General features: G+C 51.4%; 1 protein-coding gene across 3 annotated transcripts in view; it reads right to left on the bottom strand.

Annotated features, from left to right (window-relative positions):
- ASTN2 (astrotactin 2) overlaps positions 1-16,462 on the bottom strand; it is a 314,079-nt gene that overhangs the window by 166,581 nt on the left and 131,036 nt on the right. For all 3 annotated transcript variants that reach the window (XM_065035950.1, XM_065035949.1, XM_065035951.1), the window contains 3 exons: positions 9,299-9,383; positions 9,059-9,133; positions 8,409-8,546 (listed from right to left, as the gene is read on the bottom strand). In XM_065035950.1, the coding sequence (XP_064892022.1) occupies positions 8,409-8,546; positions 9,059-9,133; positions 9,299-9,383 (298 nt within the window). The remainder of the gene's footprint in view (positions 1-8,408; positions 8,547-9,058; positions 9,134-9,298; positions 9,384-16,462) is intronic.

The raw sequence follows: 16,462 nt of genomic DNA, 5'->3' as shown, positions 1-16,462 counted from the left end.
GACACCACCCCAGCCTGAGACAGCTTTGCCTTATGTATAAGGGGCGATGGTTTTAAACTAAAGGAGGGGAGATTCAGGCTGGACATGAGGAAGAAATTTTTGCCCCTGAGGGTGGTGAGAGCCTGGCCCACATTGCCCAGAGAGGTGGTGGATGAACCATCCCTGGAGACATCCCAGGCCAGGCTGGACGGGGCTCTGAGCAACCTGAGCTGGTGAAGATGTCCCTGCTCATGGCAGGGGGGGCACTGGGGGAGCTGGGAAGGTCCCTTCAACCCAAACTGCTCTGTGATTCTGCGATAAGGTGAAACATCAGTCTGCACCGAGTGACCTGGCTGCGTGATACCCGAGACAAACCTCCACATGCAACACCTGGACCTCCTGTTTGCAGGAGACATGAACACGTTCTTCCCCAAAAACCCATCCAGCCGTGATGCCAACAGACCTAAATGTGCTCAAGATGTAACTGGGGGCTCTTCACCCCCCACCTGCCTCCTCTCCAAAGCCTGTTCAATACCAGTCACTTTTCTTCGTTGGAGGAGGAATGTGCTAGATGAATGACATACGGACTGTGTGGTCCATGACATCCTCATCCGCATCCCTCTGTCCCGGCGCTGCCCTCCCTGCCTCCACCCGGCCCCACACGGCACAGCCCCCTGCACACAGCGCGTCCTCAACCGCACCTCTGCGTTATGATAAAAAGCACTTGGTTGCAGCCAATAGCACCTCATTATATCAAAAACACCGCAGGAAACGTCTAGGGCTGAATTGATTATGGCACAGTAATTCTTCAGGCAGTGAAAGCAGGGCAATTCCCAAGATGGGATTATTTTTTTGCAAGGCTTCACCTAATTTTCTTGATTTTTTTTTCCCCTCTCTGCTCACTCCCCAGCCCTCCCTCCAAACCTCTCCAGCTTTGCAACACTCTTTGCTTTAGTCCCTGGAAACAATATTCTGCTTAAAACATTCCAGTGGAGTACTCAGGAAAGAACCACTGCCCACTGGACCTCTGGGCTTTAAACATGGAGCAGCAGGAAAAATCCAAAGAAGCTTTTGCTTTTTGCTCTGTAGCCAGCAGCCAGCTTTGGGGAGAGCGAGAAAAGGCCTGACAGGTACTTATAAACATCTAAATCAGAAAAGGAGAAGCCAAGTAAGCAGCAAATAAACACACAAAAAGGAACAATGATGCAAAACGTGGGCACAGCGAAGGCAAAGGACCGACAATTTGCAGCCGACGCTCGGTCCAGCTGCAGCAAAGCACGGAAAGGTTTTCTGAGCCAACAGGCAATGCCAGACAGGGTGCACCGTCTGTGAGAGGCTGACGCTGTCTCTAAACCATGTCCTTCTAATTTTAAGCTGCTTTTTCTCCTGTGCCTGGAGGTCAGGGGACCAGGGAGAGCCTGCACAGCATCTCTCCTGCATCTGGAAACTGCATGGAAGGAGAAGGACCAGCACGGCAGGAGGAAAGTTACTCTGAGCTGCCTGGAAAGTGCTGCACCAATGGCTCCTCCACTGTCCCGAGGCTGGCAGGACAAACAGAGGGCATTTTGCCTTAATAAATCACACCGTGAACTGGGGCGACATCCCAGAGTGGAGCAAATCCCTCGGGGGCAGGAGCCATGGCGGCGGGGCACTGCACCGAGTCCAGCAGAGCCGATGGAAACATCACCCTGGCCCCAGCTGCTCAGGAGCAGGAGCTGAAACTAATTAACTTCGTTTATCTTCAGAGAGCCCGGCCGTCCCGGTTCACTGGCCATGGCCGTGGCCGCCCCATGTCCCCAGTGCCTGCCCTGGGGTGAGGCTGAACCAGATCTCTGCCCCTCGCTTGTGCCTGGTTTGCACAGAGCTGCCTTCCCCCATCCCTCCACAGCAAGAATGACATTCGGCTACAGCAACATGTGCATCCCCCCTTCCCTTCAGCAATTAAAAAGCCCCCATACAAATAAACCTTAATCTTCCCCAAGACTTCTTTCCAAGCCTGCACGGGACAGTGTCTTCTCATAGTGCCCTTAAAGGAGAAGGACAAAGCTCTCCTGTTCATGTCCACCTCCATTCCCATCATCTCCACCGAAATGATTTCTCCTTCCCGCACCGGCTGCAGAGCCTGTCGCAGGTCCCTGGCACGCTCCCAGGAACATTTCGGCTTGGCTGAATTTTATCAGTTTTGTCCTTTGGATTTAGTGACCCAATGGTAGTTACGGGAGATAAAAACAAGAAAGGAGAAGCAGAGATGGTCCATGTCAGGCAAGTTTAAGGCACCTGAAGTCTCATTAGAACTGGCTGGTGGAATTTGCCAGCTCTTTCTACTAAGTTGCATTAAGAAATAGGTGAGAAAAGGTGTTAACCCATTCCCAATGTCACTGCCCCACCTGGGACTGTATCACCCACTGAAACAGCTAAGCTGAAGGAGAGCTGCACATCCAGATGGCACCATGGCCACCATCCCACCCTGCCCTGAAGCATCTGGGGGCCTTATGGACAAAACTGCCCATTGGCAGAGAGGGCAGGGGGTCAGAGCATCCTTCCCCAGGCATCCAGGGAACCCTGTCCCTCCTGCTGCTGCCACCATCCTCATTCCACCGCTGTCCCTCTCCTGTCCCCAGTGACTCATGAGTGCAACTCCAAGTGCCAGTCCACTGGCCAGGCAGCCTCACGCTCTTGGCTGGCACTGGGTGAAGGAGATATGGGTCAGTTTGATCTGAAATGGGAGAGTGCAGAGCTGACTCCAAATATCTGTGCTGGCTGGCAGCGCTGTGTTCATCCCCAGGGGCCTGACGCTTTCCAAAAACACTACAGATACCTCCCCAGCACAGGAGGAGGAGAGCAGAAGTCCCCTGTCCCAAGCCTGGTGCAGATCCCTGCTGCCTCAGCTTGGACAAACTGCTTGGACCCCTCCACCTGCAAACCTTCTAGTCCCATTCACAGGTGGGAGATGCATTTAAAGGCAAAGGCAAAAAACTCAGATGGGGAAAAAGAAAAAATGTAATTCAGGAAAAATAGTACAGACAGGCTGTATAAACACAGAGGCCACAGGGCTGCACTTTGAAAAGGCAGCTACAAAGCATGCTCTGGCTGATGTTTAACAAGAAGCAAAGAAAGGGACATAAAAACAAACACCACCATCAAAGAGGGACAGGAGAACTCCTTTCACTGAAGAAACCCAAGGTTTGATTTCGCTGCCTTGCATCTCCCTTTCTGCTAAGCACACACATTAGCACGGTGCTTTAGAGCCCGTGTCCCCCTCCAAGCCCTCTGAGCATCCTGCTCCACCACAGACCCTGCTCCAGGTGTCTGGACGGACGGACACACGGCTACAGCAGCACACCTGCCCTAAGGGGCAGCTGCAGAGTCCAATGCCAAACCCCACTCTGTGCTGGGAGATCCCAGAAACATTACAGGGAATAATTCCGGTGTGAGACAACATTTGCATATTTGGCGGGTATCATAGTTTTTTAATTGTTTCAATAAATATATAAACAAAATCTGTTCACTCGTTGGGTTGTTTATCCCTCCTGGGCTCTGTGGACGAGAGGAACAGCAATCGCTCAGCTGCCAAACCCATAGCTGTTGCTGGGGCTCCCTACGAGGGATCTGCCTACGAGCCAGGTCCAAATTTTCATCCACTACCCCTAAGAGGTTTGATCATTCTTTGCTGCAGTTTTACAGCCCAGCACCAAGTCCTCAAAAATGCAGCAGGACTGCACAAAGGATGGGAGCACAGAGAGAAAGTCAAACTCAGCATTACCATAGCAGGAATTAACAAAAGCCCTTGAAAAGGGAGGGCTGAAATGTCCCCTGGATTCTGGGCATGAAAGATCACCTACAGCTGGTGATGGATCAGAGACCAATGAGGTCTCTGCACCCTCCCAGAGCTGCTGGGTGACCCGTGTTTCTATTCTGACCTACCCTAGATATTCCCTGGGCAATTTCAGCTCAACTTTTATGTTCTTCCTTCCCCCTTTCCCCTCTGCCCCTATTTCCCCATCACACCCCCCCATAATTCATCTCTCATTTTGCTGCTCACACCCTTGGTGGCTGCCTCAAGGTTACGTCTCCATTTAGTCACCCCGTAGCCAAGTGAGACGTACCCGACTCTTCTAACCTGCTCTCATAAATCAAAGTGGGAAGCAGAGAGCAGGAAAAATCCCGGTAAGCAGGCTGGATGACACTAAGTTGACAGATGCAGGGCAGGGGCTGGTGGCTGTCTCTAAGTAAAGCATCCCTGCAGAGGCTGAGGCCAAAGGCTGCTTTTATCCCTGTGTTCAGCAATGCAAGCTGCTTCTCCACGCCTTTCTTGAGATGACGGCAAGTTGGGGTGATAGAGGCCCAGGCCAGAGCGCTGGGGACGTTATCTGCAGGGATGACAGTGTCTCTGTGATGTGCACGGTAATGAATTGCCCTCTTTGCAGAAATGAGTAAGTTGTGCCTGGTGATGCAATGATCAATTCGCTCCATCACGTGAAGCTGTCCATCCATCACAGGCACCGGGTGCCAGCCACTTTATTGGCACTAACAGAGCAAGAGCCTCTGCAGCCAAATCCCCGGGGTCCCTGCTGATGAACGGCCCCAAAATGAGGCTTCCCCTGTCCCCTGACCTCCTGGCTGAGGGTCCCTCCAGCATTGAGCACCCAGAAATCACAGCCCATTCTCTTCCAGGAGACAGAAAAGAGGCACGAGGCTCAGCCACGGGCTTTGTTATGGCAAAGCTGTTCCCCCATTCCTGGCCCAGATTCCCTTTGCCTTTCTCATCCACTTTGCTTTTCATTCTCCCCCGCTCCCAGGGAACCTCACGCCACCGTGCTCAGCACCGACTTGCAAAATCACAAGTGCCCAAATCACTGCAAAAAATCACTGTAAAAGCCCTGTAAGACTGAGGCAGGGGTGGTGTCACAAGGGCATGGCAAGGCTGAACCGAGGAAAGCCACAAGCAAGGAGCAAACGCCCAGCTCCCGTCCTCAACATGAGATGGAATGCGTGCAGGTGCAGAGCTGCAGAGCAGAGAGCTCTCTGCCACCGAGAGAACTGGAAATAAAATAGCAAACAAATAAAGAAGAAAAAAAATCCAGTTGATTGTACTTTGGTAAAGAATTCAGAGAGCAAAGGCGCTCACTTGGGAGCAAAACGAAGATGAATCGACAGCGAGTTCAAGAGAATTCATTCTGCTGCTGAACACTTGTCTCTCCATCAGGACATCTCAAAGGCTTGTCAAGCGAAGGCAAGGCTTTTATTTGTTTCTATGGTTGCCATAACGATAGAGCTATATGTCATGTCAGGTGGCAGCTGAGGCTCGCGCCTCTGATTTATAGCCGTTCACCAGAAATTATCAACTTTCCTGCAGAGCGGGTGGCACAGTGAACCGGGACCACCAGGCGTTTGCCAGTGCCATGCTCTGCCCGCCGGGGTTATGTCCCCTCTCGGTCCCCCCACAGCCAGCTGCACCCCAAGGGATGCTTTTATTATTCCCCACAGGGATGCGTTTATTATCCGCTACAGGGATGTTTTTATTACTTTTATCACCTCCTGTGGGGATGCTTGGAGCTGATGGTGGTGGGACCCAGACTTTGGGGGTGTGGGTCGTCCCCGTGAGCTGCCCATGGGGCAGAGCAGGGTACACTGCCACAATTACAGCGATTCCTGGTCCCACAGGACGAGCGGTACCTCCTAAAGGGCCAAAAACAAACAGCAAGGTGTCCAGGGAAGGCCAGCAGAAGGACTGAACACTTACTAGCAATTAAAGAAAAAAAAAAATAGACTACTGCATTCATCACCAGGTTATGGGAGAAAAACAGATGAGAGTAAGGGATGGGAGCAATGGGGAGAGGAAAACTAAAGAGAAGTCTTGAAAACAAGTGAGACAAGGTGGGACTGGGAGGTACTTCTTGTCCTGGCAGGGGATGCGCTGCTGGGACAGAGCCTAACCTGGGACTCAGCCCAACCTGGGACCCAGCCCAACCTCACACAAGCAAAGATGATCCCAGACGTGTGACTGACATGATTATCATATGGAGGACCAGACTCCAGGGTCGACGAGAGGATGCTCAATGTGGTTACTGATGAATTATACATACTAGTTTCATTAACTCTAAGCAACCTCGTGCTTAATTTATGGTGCGCAGCCCTAAAATCTTCACCACTGAGTTCTGAATGCAAAGTCCTGTCCCCACTCAAACCCCAGCACATGTGACAGCATTCCCAGAGGGATGTTCGCTCCTTTGGCTCCTGTCTATAGGAAGTTTCCCTAATTATTTGGCTGCAGCGGCGGGCGGAAGATTGGGCCCTTCGTTCCCACCTGCCAAAGCACCATGCACAGTTTGTTGCTCTGCTCAGCAGTGCAGCACACAGAGAACAGCATCCCACAGCATCCCTCCAGAAACACAGCATCCCTCCAGAAACACAGTGGGGAGTCAGCATTTCCCGGAGAGCTGTTGAAAGGCAGCGCCTCACCCATCCCTGCCGCAGTCTCAAACATCTTCATAAAAACACGAGGCAACATTTGAACCTTTAACCCTCAGAGTAGTAAAGACTTCATCACTTGTTTTCTCCAAACCAGGCTTTCTGCAATTTCCCTCCATTAAACTCTTCAAGACAAGTGACCCTGGAGGCAAAAGGTGTCAGACTAATGAAAGGTCTGGAGGAATGCAGCACGCTCCTTATTAAAGACACAGAAGACATAGTTCTGAGCTACCATCACAGCATCGCAGGACAGCACGCAGGGCACTCCAGGTGCTGAGACCGTATCACAGCTGGTGTGATACAGCCCAGGATCTGCACCTTGGCACAGGGACGTGACAGCATCACAGCCCCCGCGGTGCATGACCAGCTGCAGGAGCTGCCAGCATGGAGGGACAGCAGTGTCACCGCAGTCCCCCCTCCCCAGGGACAGGTCCCTGTGCAGCCGGATGGCTGCGTATGAACACCTACACGTTGGACAGCACGTGTTCACCTCCCATGGTAGGTCTGATATTACAGGTCATCATCTGGACGTGTGAACCACCCAAACTACTGTGCTACTGCTCCCTTGAGAAGCTACCAACACTTGTCTCAGCCAAGAGGGACAAAGCGAAGAGGCTCGAAGATAAAGAGTTCTAAAAGCACTTTTCTCCTTGCGTGAAAGCACCCAAGAACCTCAGAGGAGCTTCTTGGAGACAGGCAACAATGCATGTGAGCACCTGACACAGCAACGTACCTGCTCACCCAGTGCAGTGGACCCAGACAGCCCCAGCGTTAGCTCCATTACAACCATCACACTCCACTCAGGTGGCATCATCTCGGTTTCCACTCACCCCAGGGTGCTCAGGACCCTGCAGCCCAATGCCCGTTTGAGAAATGTTTAAGTTCCAATGCAGAAATCGCTTTTTGGTTTTCACTGTATCTGTGAAACCCTCCATAATTCAACATCAAATATTTATCATTACGTTTATTAAAGTTTTAATAATTTAGCAACTCTTGTACATAAGATCCAAGTGCCGTGAACTCGCCTCCCTTATTCTACCTGGGTCACTCCAACATTTATACCTGAAATTCTCACTTCGGGTTTCATTTACGAGGGGAGCAGGCAACAATCTGCCAGTAACCCACATCCTCCTGCCTGGCATTCATCCATCCCGAGACTCCTGAACGAGGACCAGTGCCCGGAGACAATCACTGCACGGGAGCAGAAAACAAGCTCCCTAGCCTCTGCTTTCACTAAGGTACTTTGAACAAAGATGCGAAGAGGCAAGAAATAATTTCCTCCTGGCATCTTGGCTTGGAAAATGCTAACGTACAACAAGGCGACCCTTCGCAAATGAAAAGCAGACAGGAAAAACAATGCCCTAAGAGAGCCAAATTGTGATAGATATGTACCATCAGTCTCTTTTTGCAGGAAAAGGAACAAGCTCTAATTAGCCACAAAAACACACTTGGAAATGAGGACTCTTGGATGCCAGTCCTGGCTCTGCCATAGTTTTTGCAGGCATAGTGAATAAAAGGAAAGAAAAAAAACCCTCTAATTGTATAATAATTGGACAAGCAACATGGCCTTGACCCTTCATGAACATCAAGGCAAGCTATCAAGGGCCGGGTGGATGTGATATACACACGAGTTTCTGAAAGATAACAGCACCACCATACTGGTAAATACATCAATTTAAGCTATGCAATCTAACATTACATTTAAGCCACTTTAAAATTGCCTTATCAAAGTTTCGTAACAATTTACCAGACTGGACTGGCCAGATTTGGAGCTATAGACACAGGCCTGGCCTAGACTTATCAGGACCAAAAGAACCTGGAGAGCTATCCCATCAGATTTCTTATTGGAAGAAAACAAATCAAACTTATTATCATAGAAATCACTGCATCCTCAACAACAATTTAAAGAGCAGCGTAGTCACTCAAGCATGAGAAAAAACAAGAAATTTGCTTCCTACCTGACATCTGCAGGATCTTCTGTCACCAGAACATCTGTTTTGCAGCTGGCAAGAGGATTGATGGAAAGCTCCACGGGGGGCACCACGAAGCTCTTACTGACAGGCAGCCACAGGCCTTGACCCAAACTGTAGGTGGATCTGAAATAAGGGCAAACATGTCACACAGGAACAGAGTGTCCACAGCAAATGATGGCCTTCTACTGCATCTGACCACCTGGGCATCAAGGCAGCGGTGGCACCATGGGGGTTAGTCATTTAGTCTTGTCCTAAAATCCAAATGAGAGAAGAATAGCTAGACATGTGACAAGGAGAACATGGGGATGGTCAAGTTCTTCTTTGTAGTCCAGAGAGATCTTCTGTGTGTGCATCGTCCTCCCTTTTGCTGAGTCATGTCTGGCCAAGGGGACAAGAGGGAAACCTTTCCCCATCTGCAGAATACAGACAAATCTTTCAGGTTATGGTTGGACTCGATGATCTTAAGGGTCTCTTCCAACCAAAATGATTCTATGGTTCTAAAAGCAAATAATAAGCACGCCCCCCAGCCCGCACAACAAGATGGAGCTGGGAGTGACCAAGATGTAGCATCTGCTGGGATGTCCTCACCAGCTCTCCTCTCCCGAAAGTCCAAGCTGGACATTCCTTTGACTCACCTGAGTATCTTCTCCGGCGCCTGCTCTCCTGTGACCAAGTCATATCCCCGCTCCAGTGTTGTGTAGGGCCACGGCCTGGGAGGCAGAGAAGGAAAGAGCAGCTGTGGCACATCACCCAGCAGGGAACACAGCCCAGCCCTGGGGCTTTGGTGCTGGCAATGGCCCGTGGGGAAAAGATCAGGGCTCCTCACTAATGCGGGCACCAGGACAGAGCGAGAGCAGCACCATATCACCACTCACCCTTCACTGTGTCCCCAGTCACTGCGCACACACAGGTGGCGATGGACGGGGTCCGGGGCGTAGCCTTCATGGCAGCTGCACTCTCCTGGAAGAGAAGAGGGGAAAGTGAGACCTTTCTGCCCCAACACACATCAGCAACCGCAGCATCAGGCCCTCCTCCACTGCTGTCCATCTCTGTCGGCTCACGGCCATTCCTGGTCCCCGCCATGGCTCTAGAGCACTTCAGACTCTTTTGAAACCTCCAGGAGATGCAGAGGAGACAAGGAAAGCTGCAAGAAACTTGCAGGTCTTCTGGAGGGGGTTAAGTGATGTAGTTCACGCTGCAGCTGGGGATGGGATTTCATGATGCAAAAAGTCTGTCTTTAACTTGTGCTCCTATGCAGCCCTGCAGCTTCACCAGCTCAGCAAACCTTCACCTGAAGGCCTCCAAGAACAGTTCGGGGGCCAGCAGTTCCCTCCTTACCAGGGTTTGTCATCTCGCTTGAGGAGAGCCAGCATCCACCCCCACACACCTGCTCAGCAAGGGGACAGTCCCGACCCATCCTGGCCATGTCCCCTGCCCACCTCTGCTCCTGCCACATTGCACAGTGATGGGACGGCAGAGTCTCCACAGCCCAAACTCCCGCAGGAGGATGCAGAAGTCCCCAACCTCCATCCTCTACAGGCAGCACCCAGACATGTCCCCATCCCACAGCCAAGGGGGTCTCATCCCCACTCTCCTTCACCCTCTGGGTACAGGCTCACCCTGTTATAGCCTTTTGACAGCAGGAGAAGACATTTCCCACACCAGAAACCCAGCTGTGCTTGGCCCAAATTGATTCTGTGTTTGCTAGAAATACATAACCCGGAGCAAGAAACAGCAAAATCAGAAGATTAATTGGATTTGCGGGTGGAGTTTCTGTTATGAGCTCCTGACGATGCTTTTCCTCCCTCTCTTCCCTCCCCATTGGTGCAGCAGGTTGAGCTGTAAACACCAGTAAGAATAGGGACCTGGAGAAGATGCTGGGAGGGACCCATCATGGCATTAATGCAGACTGACAGGTACCTGCGTGCTCATCTGGATCCTAAGCAAGTTCTTAAAATGCCTTGCGGGGATTACAGTAAAGAGCTTTATTGTCAGGACAGAGCAAGACAGTGGTTCAACTGTTGAGATTTTGAGGAAGGAAAGGGGGAGGCAGCAAAAAAAGGCGGGGGGGCGGCGGGGAAGAGACAGCTAATGATGTGCTAAAATGCAACAGCACCTTCATGAAATATTCACTGTCTTAAACACGTCTAATATTAAAGATTAAATGTCCTGGGATTTGTCCTAGCGACTTCGAAGCACTGATTTATGATCTGTCAAAAGCTGCTAACCTCATGATTCATAACGGGAGCGGCAGGAACATTGCTGCTCCGAAGGGAAGGAGTTGGGAAGGAGACGGCGGCATTAGCCCCTGCTCCGGCTCAGCCGTGCCCGGGGGCTGGGGCGGTCTCACTGCAAGAAAATGCGGGTCCTAATGGCTCCATCAGTGATTTTAAAAAAAGAAAAGTTATTTTTTCCTTGGGTGCTTAGTACGCAAGTTTCCCCAAGCTGCGCCGCGGATCATTAATTCCTGCCGCTTATTACATAACAAATATGTGCTCTGCAAATGAGAGACATCTCAAAGTGCTTGCAAAGCAGAGCTGGGAGTCTTGGGGCACCGGCTCACACTCTGCTTCTGCCACAGAAATTAGAGCAAGCAGGGAAAAACCACCTACAGAGGTTGGTGCTAAACAGCCCAAACGCCTCCCTCCTTATCGACGGCTGAAGGTGCCTGGACAGTGAACTCCTCTCCCGTGGCACAGGAGGGTTTGTTTTGTCCGCTGGTTTGTTTACTGCTCCATCAGTTTGGCATCAGGAGGAGAAACTCTATCAACCTGCAGAAATATTGATTTTATCGACTCCAATCCTGGAGTTTCAACAGCTACAGGCGGCGCTGGAGGCTTTACTGGGAGGTTTATTTCAATAAGTGAGAGGACAAACGGCAGCACCAGCTGGGGAGGAGATCCGGGGCGGCAGAGAGGTGGGACACTGGGAAAGCCACCAAGGGTACAGGGGCTGTGGGTACCTGCCCCTCACCAGGACCACTCAGGACCAGCTTTTCCCAGGGAGATCTGCACACGTTTGGCAGAGTTTTAGAAATGGGATTGGAGGCTCCAGCATTGCAGTCTGCTGGGGGAGCGGGGGCTCTGTCTCCTCAGGCCAGAAGCTTTAGGATCTATTTCTGTATCTAGAACCACAAACAGGCAATTTGTGGGGTTTCCAAAAAAAAAACCTCACCAGAACCTGCTGTTCTCCTTCAGGTTTTCACGAGTTTTTGCTCTCTCCTCATCAGCATCCAACCTTCTTCTTTGTCCCCCCACCCCTTATTTTCTGTCTGTCCCCATTCTCCCCAGGTATGATGCTGAGCCAGCCCCAGCCTAATCAAAGGCTAATCACAGACCAACAAACACCCAGCAAAGTCCCTGGAGTGGCAGGAATAGGGTTTCCCATACCTCTAACTCCTCTTTAGGGTAAGTGCGTTTTCTAAACACACTGCTAAAATAAACCAAACCACCAAAAGCCAAAACAACAGCGCCTTTGTTCAGAGCTCCTAAAGCCCGTGTGCTTTGGAGAGGAGTGAGGTTATCCGCTCAGCATCACTCAGGCTAAGTTAGGATTCAACCTGAGCTTAAAGCCAAAGTCAACCAAAATAACCCAGTTTGACAAATAACCGCACCTGAAGCCGGATGCAATTTCCACGGGTTCTGCACATGTCCCCGTGCAGCGTTTGGCTGCTGTGGGAGGACAAATGAATCAGGATCTACAAACTGCTGGGACAAGCATCCTATTTCCACAGCCACCAGCCTGCACCCTGCCCACAGTTAAAACACAGGCGTGCGTGAGCCTTCCTCTTGCTTCAGATTCATAACCCACAAATTGGGTCAGATAATCCATGGCAAATTTTGAGCTATTATAGCAAAACAAAGGATTGCTGCTGACTCAGTTTTAGCAAGAGCAGATGCCAGTGCTCAGCTCTGGAGATCCCAAGTTATATGTTCAGCATGTTATTTAACAAAACACCTCTGCCACTGCAGAGAAAAGATGCATAAAACAAGAAATGCCACATCGTAGCTATAGCAAGAAGCTAAGAAAACATATATATTATTCACATGACACACGCAGCTACATGGAAGAGCAAGGGGAGCGCTGAGGCCATGGGAACGCAGCAGCCCCCCAGCACTGCTCTCCATCCTGCCCTGCTCCCCTCTCCCCACTTAGACAAAACCTCATCGCAGACCTCACTGCCTTGGCTAATTACAGGTGACAGGGATTCTGCTTGAGGAGAGTGAACAGGACACATCCCTGGACACTGCAGTCACATCTTGTCTGCAACTTCCCTGCTGCTGTGCCTCATCCCCATGGATGCCGGTGGTAGAGGCTGCTGTCAGCTCAGCCCCAAGTGTCACAGCAAGGTGACAAGCTGCTGTGGGGTGGGAGTGGGAGCCCAGCCCACGGCACCCAGAGAAGCGCCCATGCAGCTTGAGCTCCCTTTGGTCCCACGACACTGTAGACATTGCTCCTGCCCTTGGCTGGGAAGGTGAGAAGGAGCCTGACCTGGAGGAACAAGGCAAACTAAGGACACATCAACTCGGTTTCCATATGCAGACGTGAGCTTCTTCTGCCCGTTTCTGAGCACAAGGCTCCTTGCACTGCCTGTGCTTCACACTGGCTTTAGTCCTGGAGCTGCAGAAGGGCAGGGCTGGAGCAGCCTGCAACCATCATTAGTATCCTCAGCACTCACGGCTTTTGGCTCAGGCTTGGTACATGCTGAGGGTCGCCCATGCCTGAAGGAAACAAATCTAACATGAGCCACATCCGAGCTCATCCCCTCCAGTGGCACAGGCATGGTGCAAAGACAACTGCGTAGAGGAAAACAGCCCTCCAGCTCCTGCTGCATCTCAACCAGCACAGCTAGAGGCTTTAGCTCTATTTTTTAGATATTAACTGGAAGTTGCAGAACTATTCTTCCATTTCGCTCATCGCACCATCTTGCTGCTCCTCCTGAAAGGGGAAACAGGGTCTTGTGCTGCACCTGCATCACCCCTGGCTGTCCCTGCGCTCTGCCCGGGGGCAGCAGGGCAGAGCTGTACCCCGGTGCACCAGCGTAACCCATCAGCATCATTAGGGTGCGAGGTGATCTGCAGGGATAATGCTGCAAGATCCCCCATATCCACCCAGGCAGTACCAAGTGGAGGGTCCCAGAGTCCCTGTGCTCCTGGGAAAGCTGCTCTTTGCTGTCACTCCCATTTTAATGTAAGGAGTCGGAGGGGCTTGGACAGCAATGGAGCCAACCTGTGGCACATCAACCCTCTCCTGGTACTGCCAGTGTCCATGATTCCCAGCCCCAGGGCAGCACCTCCATCCCTGGTCCCGGAAGGATGCCCTGCTGTGCCAGGCTCCAAAGGCACCATCCTGGGGACAAGCCACGACCCCAGCCGGGGTAGCAGCCTGTTCCCAGAGGCTTCACAGCTACAAACACATGTCGTTCGACCTGTGAGAGCACTGCACGTACACACTCACACCTACTTCAGGGCTGTCTCTCCCACCCAAAGTGATGCACAGCCTGGCCCCAGCTTTTTGGGTCCCCTCCTCTCTGCACACACACACAACTCCAGAGGACACGCCAGCTCCAGCAAAGCACCCTCAGTGCCCCACAGAACCCCCATATCCAGCCGCAGGGCGAGTACCAGCACAGCTGTCACCCCAACGCTGCCCCTTGCTTCTCCTCCTTCCACCCACCGCTGCACAGGAGAAAAGCTCAGCTGAAGGAGGTGGGCACTGGGTGGAAAACTGAGGCCAAGCATTTTTCGGCAAACAGAGGTGGCCGTTGAGCGCAGCGGCTGCCTGCCCCGCCGGTCCTGACTGCACCAGTGTTTGCTGCGGCACAAAGCCCCTCTCTTCTGGGCCAGCACAGAGACATCTCCAGGGTTACCAGCCCGCTCCGAGGCGGGAGGGCTGGAGGGTCCCCCCACCTCCTTCCCTGCTGCAGGGATGCAAACCCTTCACCCCCATCAGCAGCTCCAGCTGCATTCCCTGAACCCCCTCGCCAGGAGCAAAGGCGGCTGCAAAAGGCATCGAGATCTCACCCAGGAGCAGCCCAAGGCCACGGCTGCTCCAACCACGGCAGCAGCAATGCTGGTTCCTCGTGAAGCTCTGTGAAAACCTTTTCTTGCCCTTGCTATCTGCTGTCCTTGGCCTTCAGGGATGGCACTTTCCAAACCTGATCGCTGCTTTGTCCTGACCAGAAATGCAATTTCAGTAAAAGCAGTCTTGAGGAATAAGACAGGGAAGGTGGCTCCTGCCCAGCTGACCTGGCACAGAGTACAGAGGGAAAACCTGGAGATAATTTGACATTCATCCCTTGTCTCCCTCCTCTGCAATCCCTCTCTTCACCCAGATACATCACAGCCCATAAGCACAAGCTTAACTTCCAAGGACTGTGTCTGAGTTTACGCTCTGCATGGATTTTATTCGCATTATCATCCGCTCAGCCGCCGAGGAAGCTTTCCCTGGGCACACGTGTGCGGCTGACACAAAGCAGCAGCCAGACACCCCGAGGGTGGACCAAGGGTGGTCCACCATGGCATGGCTGTCATCTGCTGGAGTGACCACCATCCCAGAGCTGACCACGGGGGGTGACAAGCCACCTCCTGCAGCGCTGGTGGGAGAGGTCACGTTGGTGAGATGGCCCCAGAAGTGGCTCTGCACCGCAAAACTCATTTCTCCTCCCTGCTCTCCGTGGTCTTTCTCGACAAGCACAGAAATGCCATTACAAGAACATTAGCAGCTGCAGGATTAAACACTCTAATGGCAGAAAATGAGAGTGTAAAGACAGCACAGATAACCTTAACTCAGCCCCCTCCAAGGCATGCATTTTGATTGCTGTTTATGTATAACACTTCAGCCCGAAGCTAAATTAGCTTGGGAGTTAACTGCCTCCTGCCCTGCTTGGTGCACGAGGCAAGCTGTGCCGCCACATGAAAAGAAATCGTATATTACATGGTTTTTGACCAAGTTATTAAACTACATACCTTAGAGAGACAGAACCTCATCTTATAAAAGTCTAAGTCAATAAAGACACTATGATCCTCCAACAGCGAAAATAGCAGAAGTGCACCAGAACAAACAAATACTACTTGATGTGCACAAAAACTGCATGATATTAAATTGAACGATCAGAGAAAACGGCTGTTTTCATAAACAAAAATACACCCTCACCAAGGTTGGTCATCTCCGGATTTCTCCGGATTTACATGCTCAGCTCTGCAACCTCCAAATCCCCTTAACAGGTTGCCTTTAAAAAATGACTGTTTAAAAATGACTTTCATCTGTCTCCTGCCCACAAGGCCCCTGTCCTACCCGGACAGGAACACCATCTGCGGCTCCGGTGACAAACTAGCCCATTTGGAAGATGATGGAAACCTTTTTTTTTCCCTCCTGCCAATTTCCAGAAAAGATCCTTCACCACCACATCTCATTTGGCCCTTACAAGGTGTACCAAATGTTTTGGGGGCTGCCATCAATTGTGGATGCAAAAGAATTTCTATGGAGAAGTGCCTGATTTATAGATAGGGGGGGAAAAAAAATTCAATGCATTTGCACCTGCTAATCAAGGTAGCTATCCATCTCATTTATGCCACTGCTCCAGCAAGCCTGACAGCACAAAATCAGAGGCTGTTTTTTCCAGCATTTGGCCCTAAGGGACCGATTCTCCAGCATGTCTCTTAAGCGATGCCCGCAGAATGTGCAAGTGAATCAGTTTTGTGCATACAAAGCAGGTAATTGTGCTCACAAATCAGGATTTGCATATGCTGCCGAGAACGTATGCTCTCCCAAATGTTACCGGTGCTGGCAAAGGAGGACAGTGAAAAAGCAGCGCTCCTGGATTTTACACAGAGGTTTCCCAGTGTGCGGTGTGAGCCGCGGTACTGACAACATACTCCACATCTGTCCAAAATACAGAGAGCGAAGAGAGCTGATTGCAAGTCCCAGAAGATGATAAACCTTCCCCATTCTCGCTTCAAGCAGCGCAGTCAGCACCTGCCAAGAGGATGGGGCGTCTCAGCTGAACCTCATCAGCCAAGGACCACGTGCTGACCCAG

The sequence above is a fragment of the Columba livia genome, chromosome 19, assembly GCF_036013475.1.
Source record: "Columba livia isolate bColLiv1 breed racing homer chromosome 19, bColLiv1.pat.W.v2, whole genome shotgun sequence".
NCBI classification, from domain to species: Eukaryota; Metazoa; Chordata; class Aves; order Columbiformes; family Columbidae; genus Columba; species Columba livia.
The sequence above is the reverse complement of the archived record's forward strand: the minus strand, read 5'-3'. Positions and strand labels throughout refer to the sequence as shown.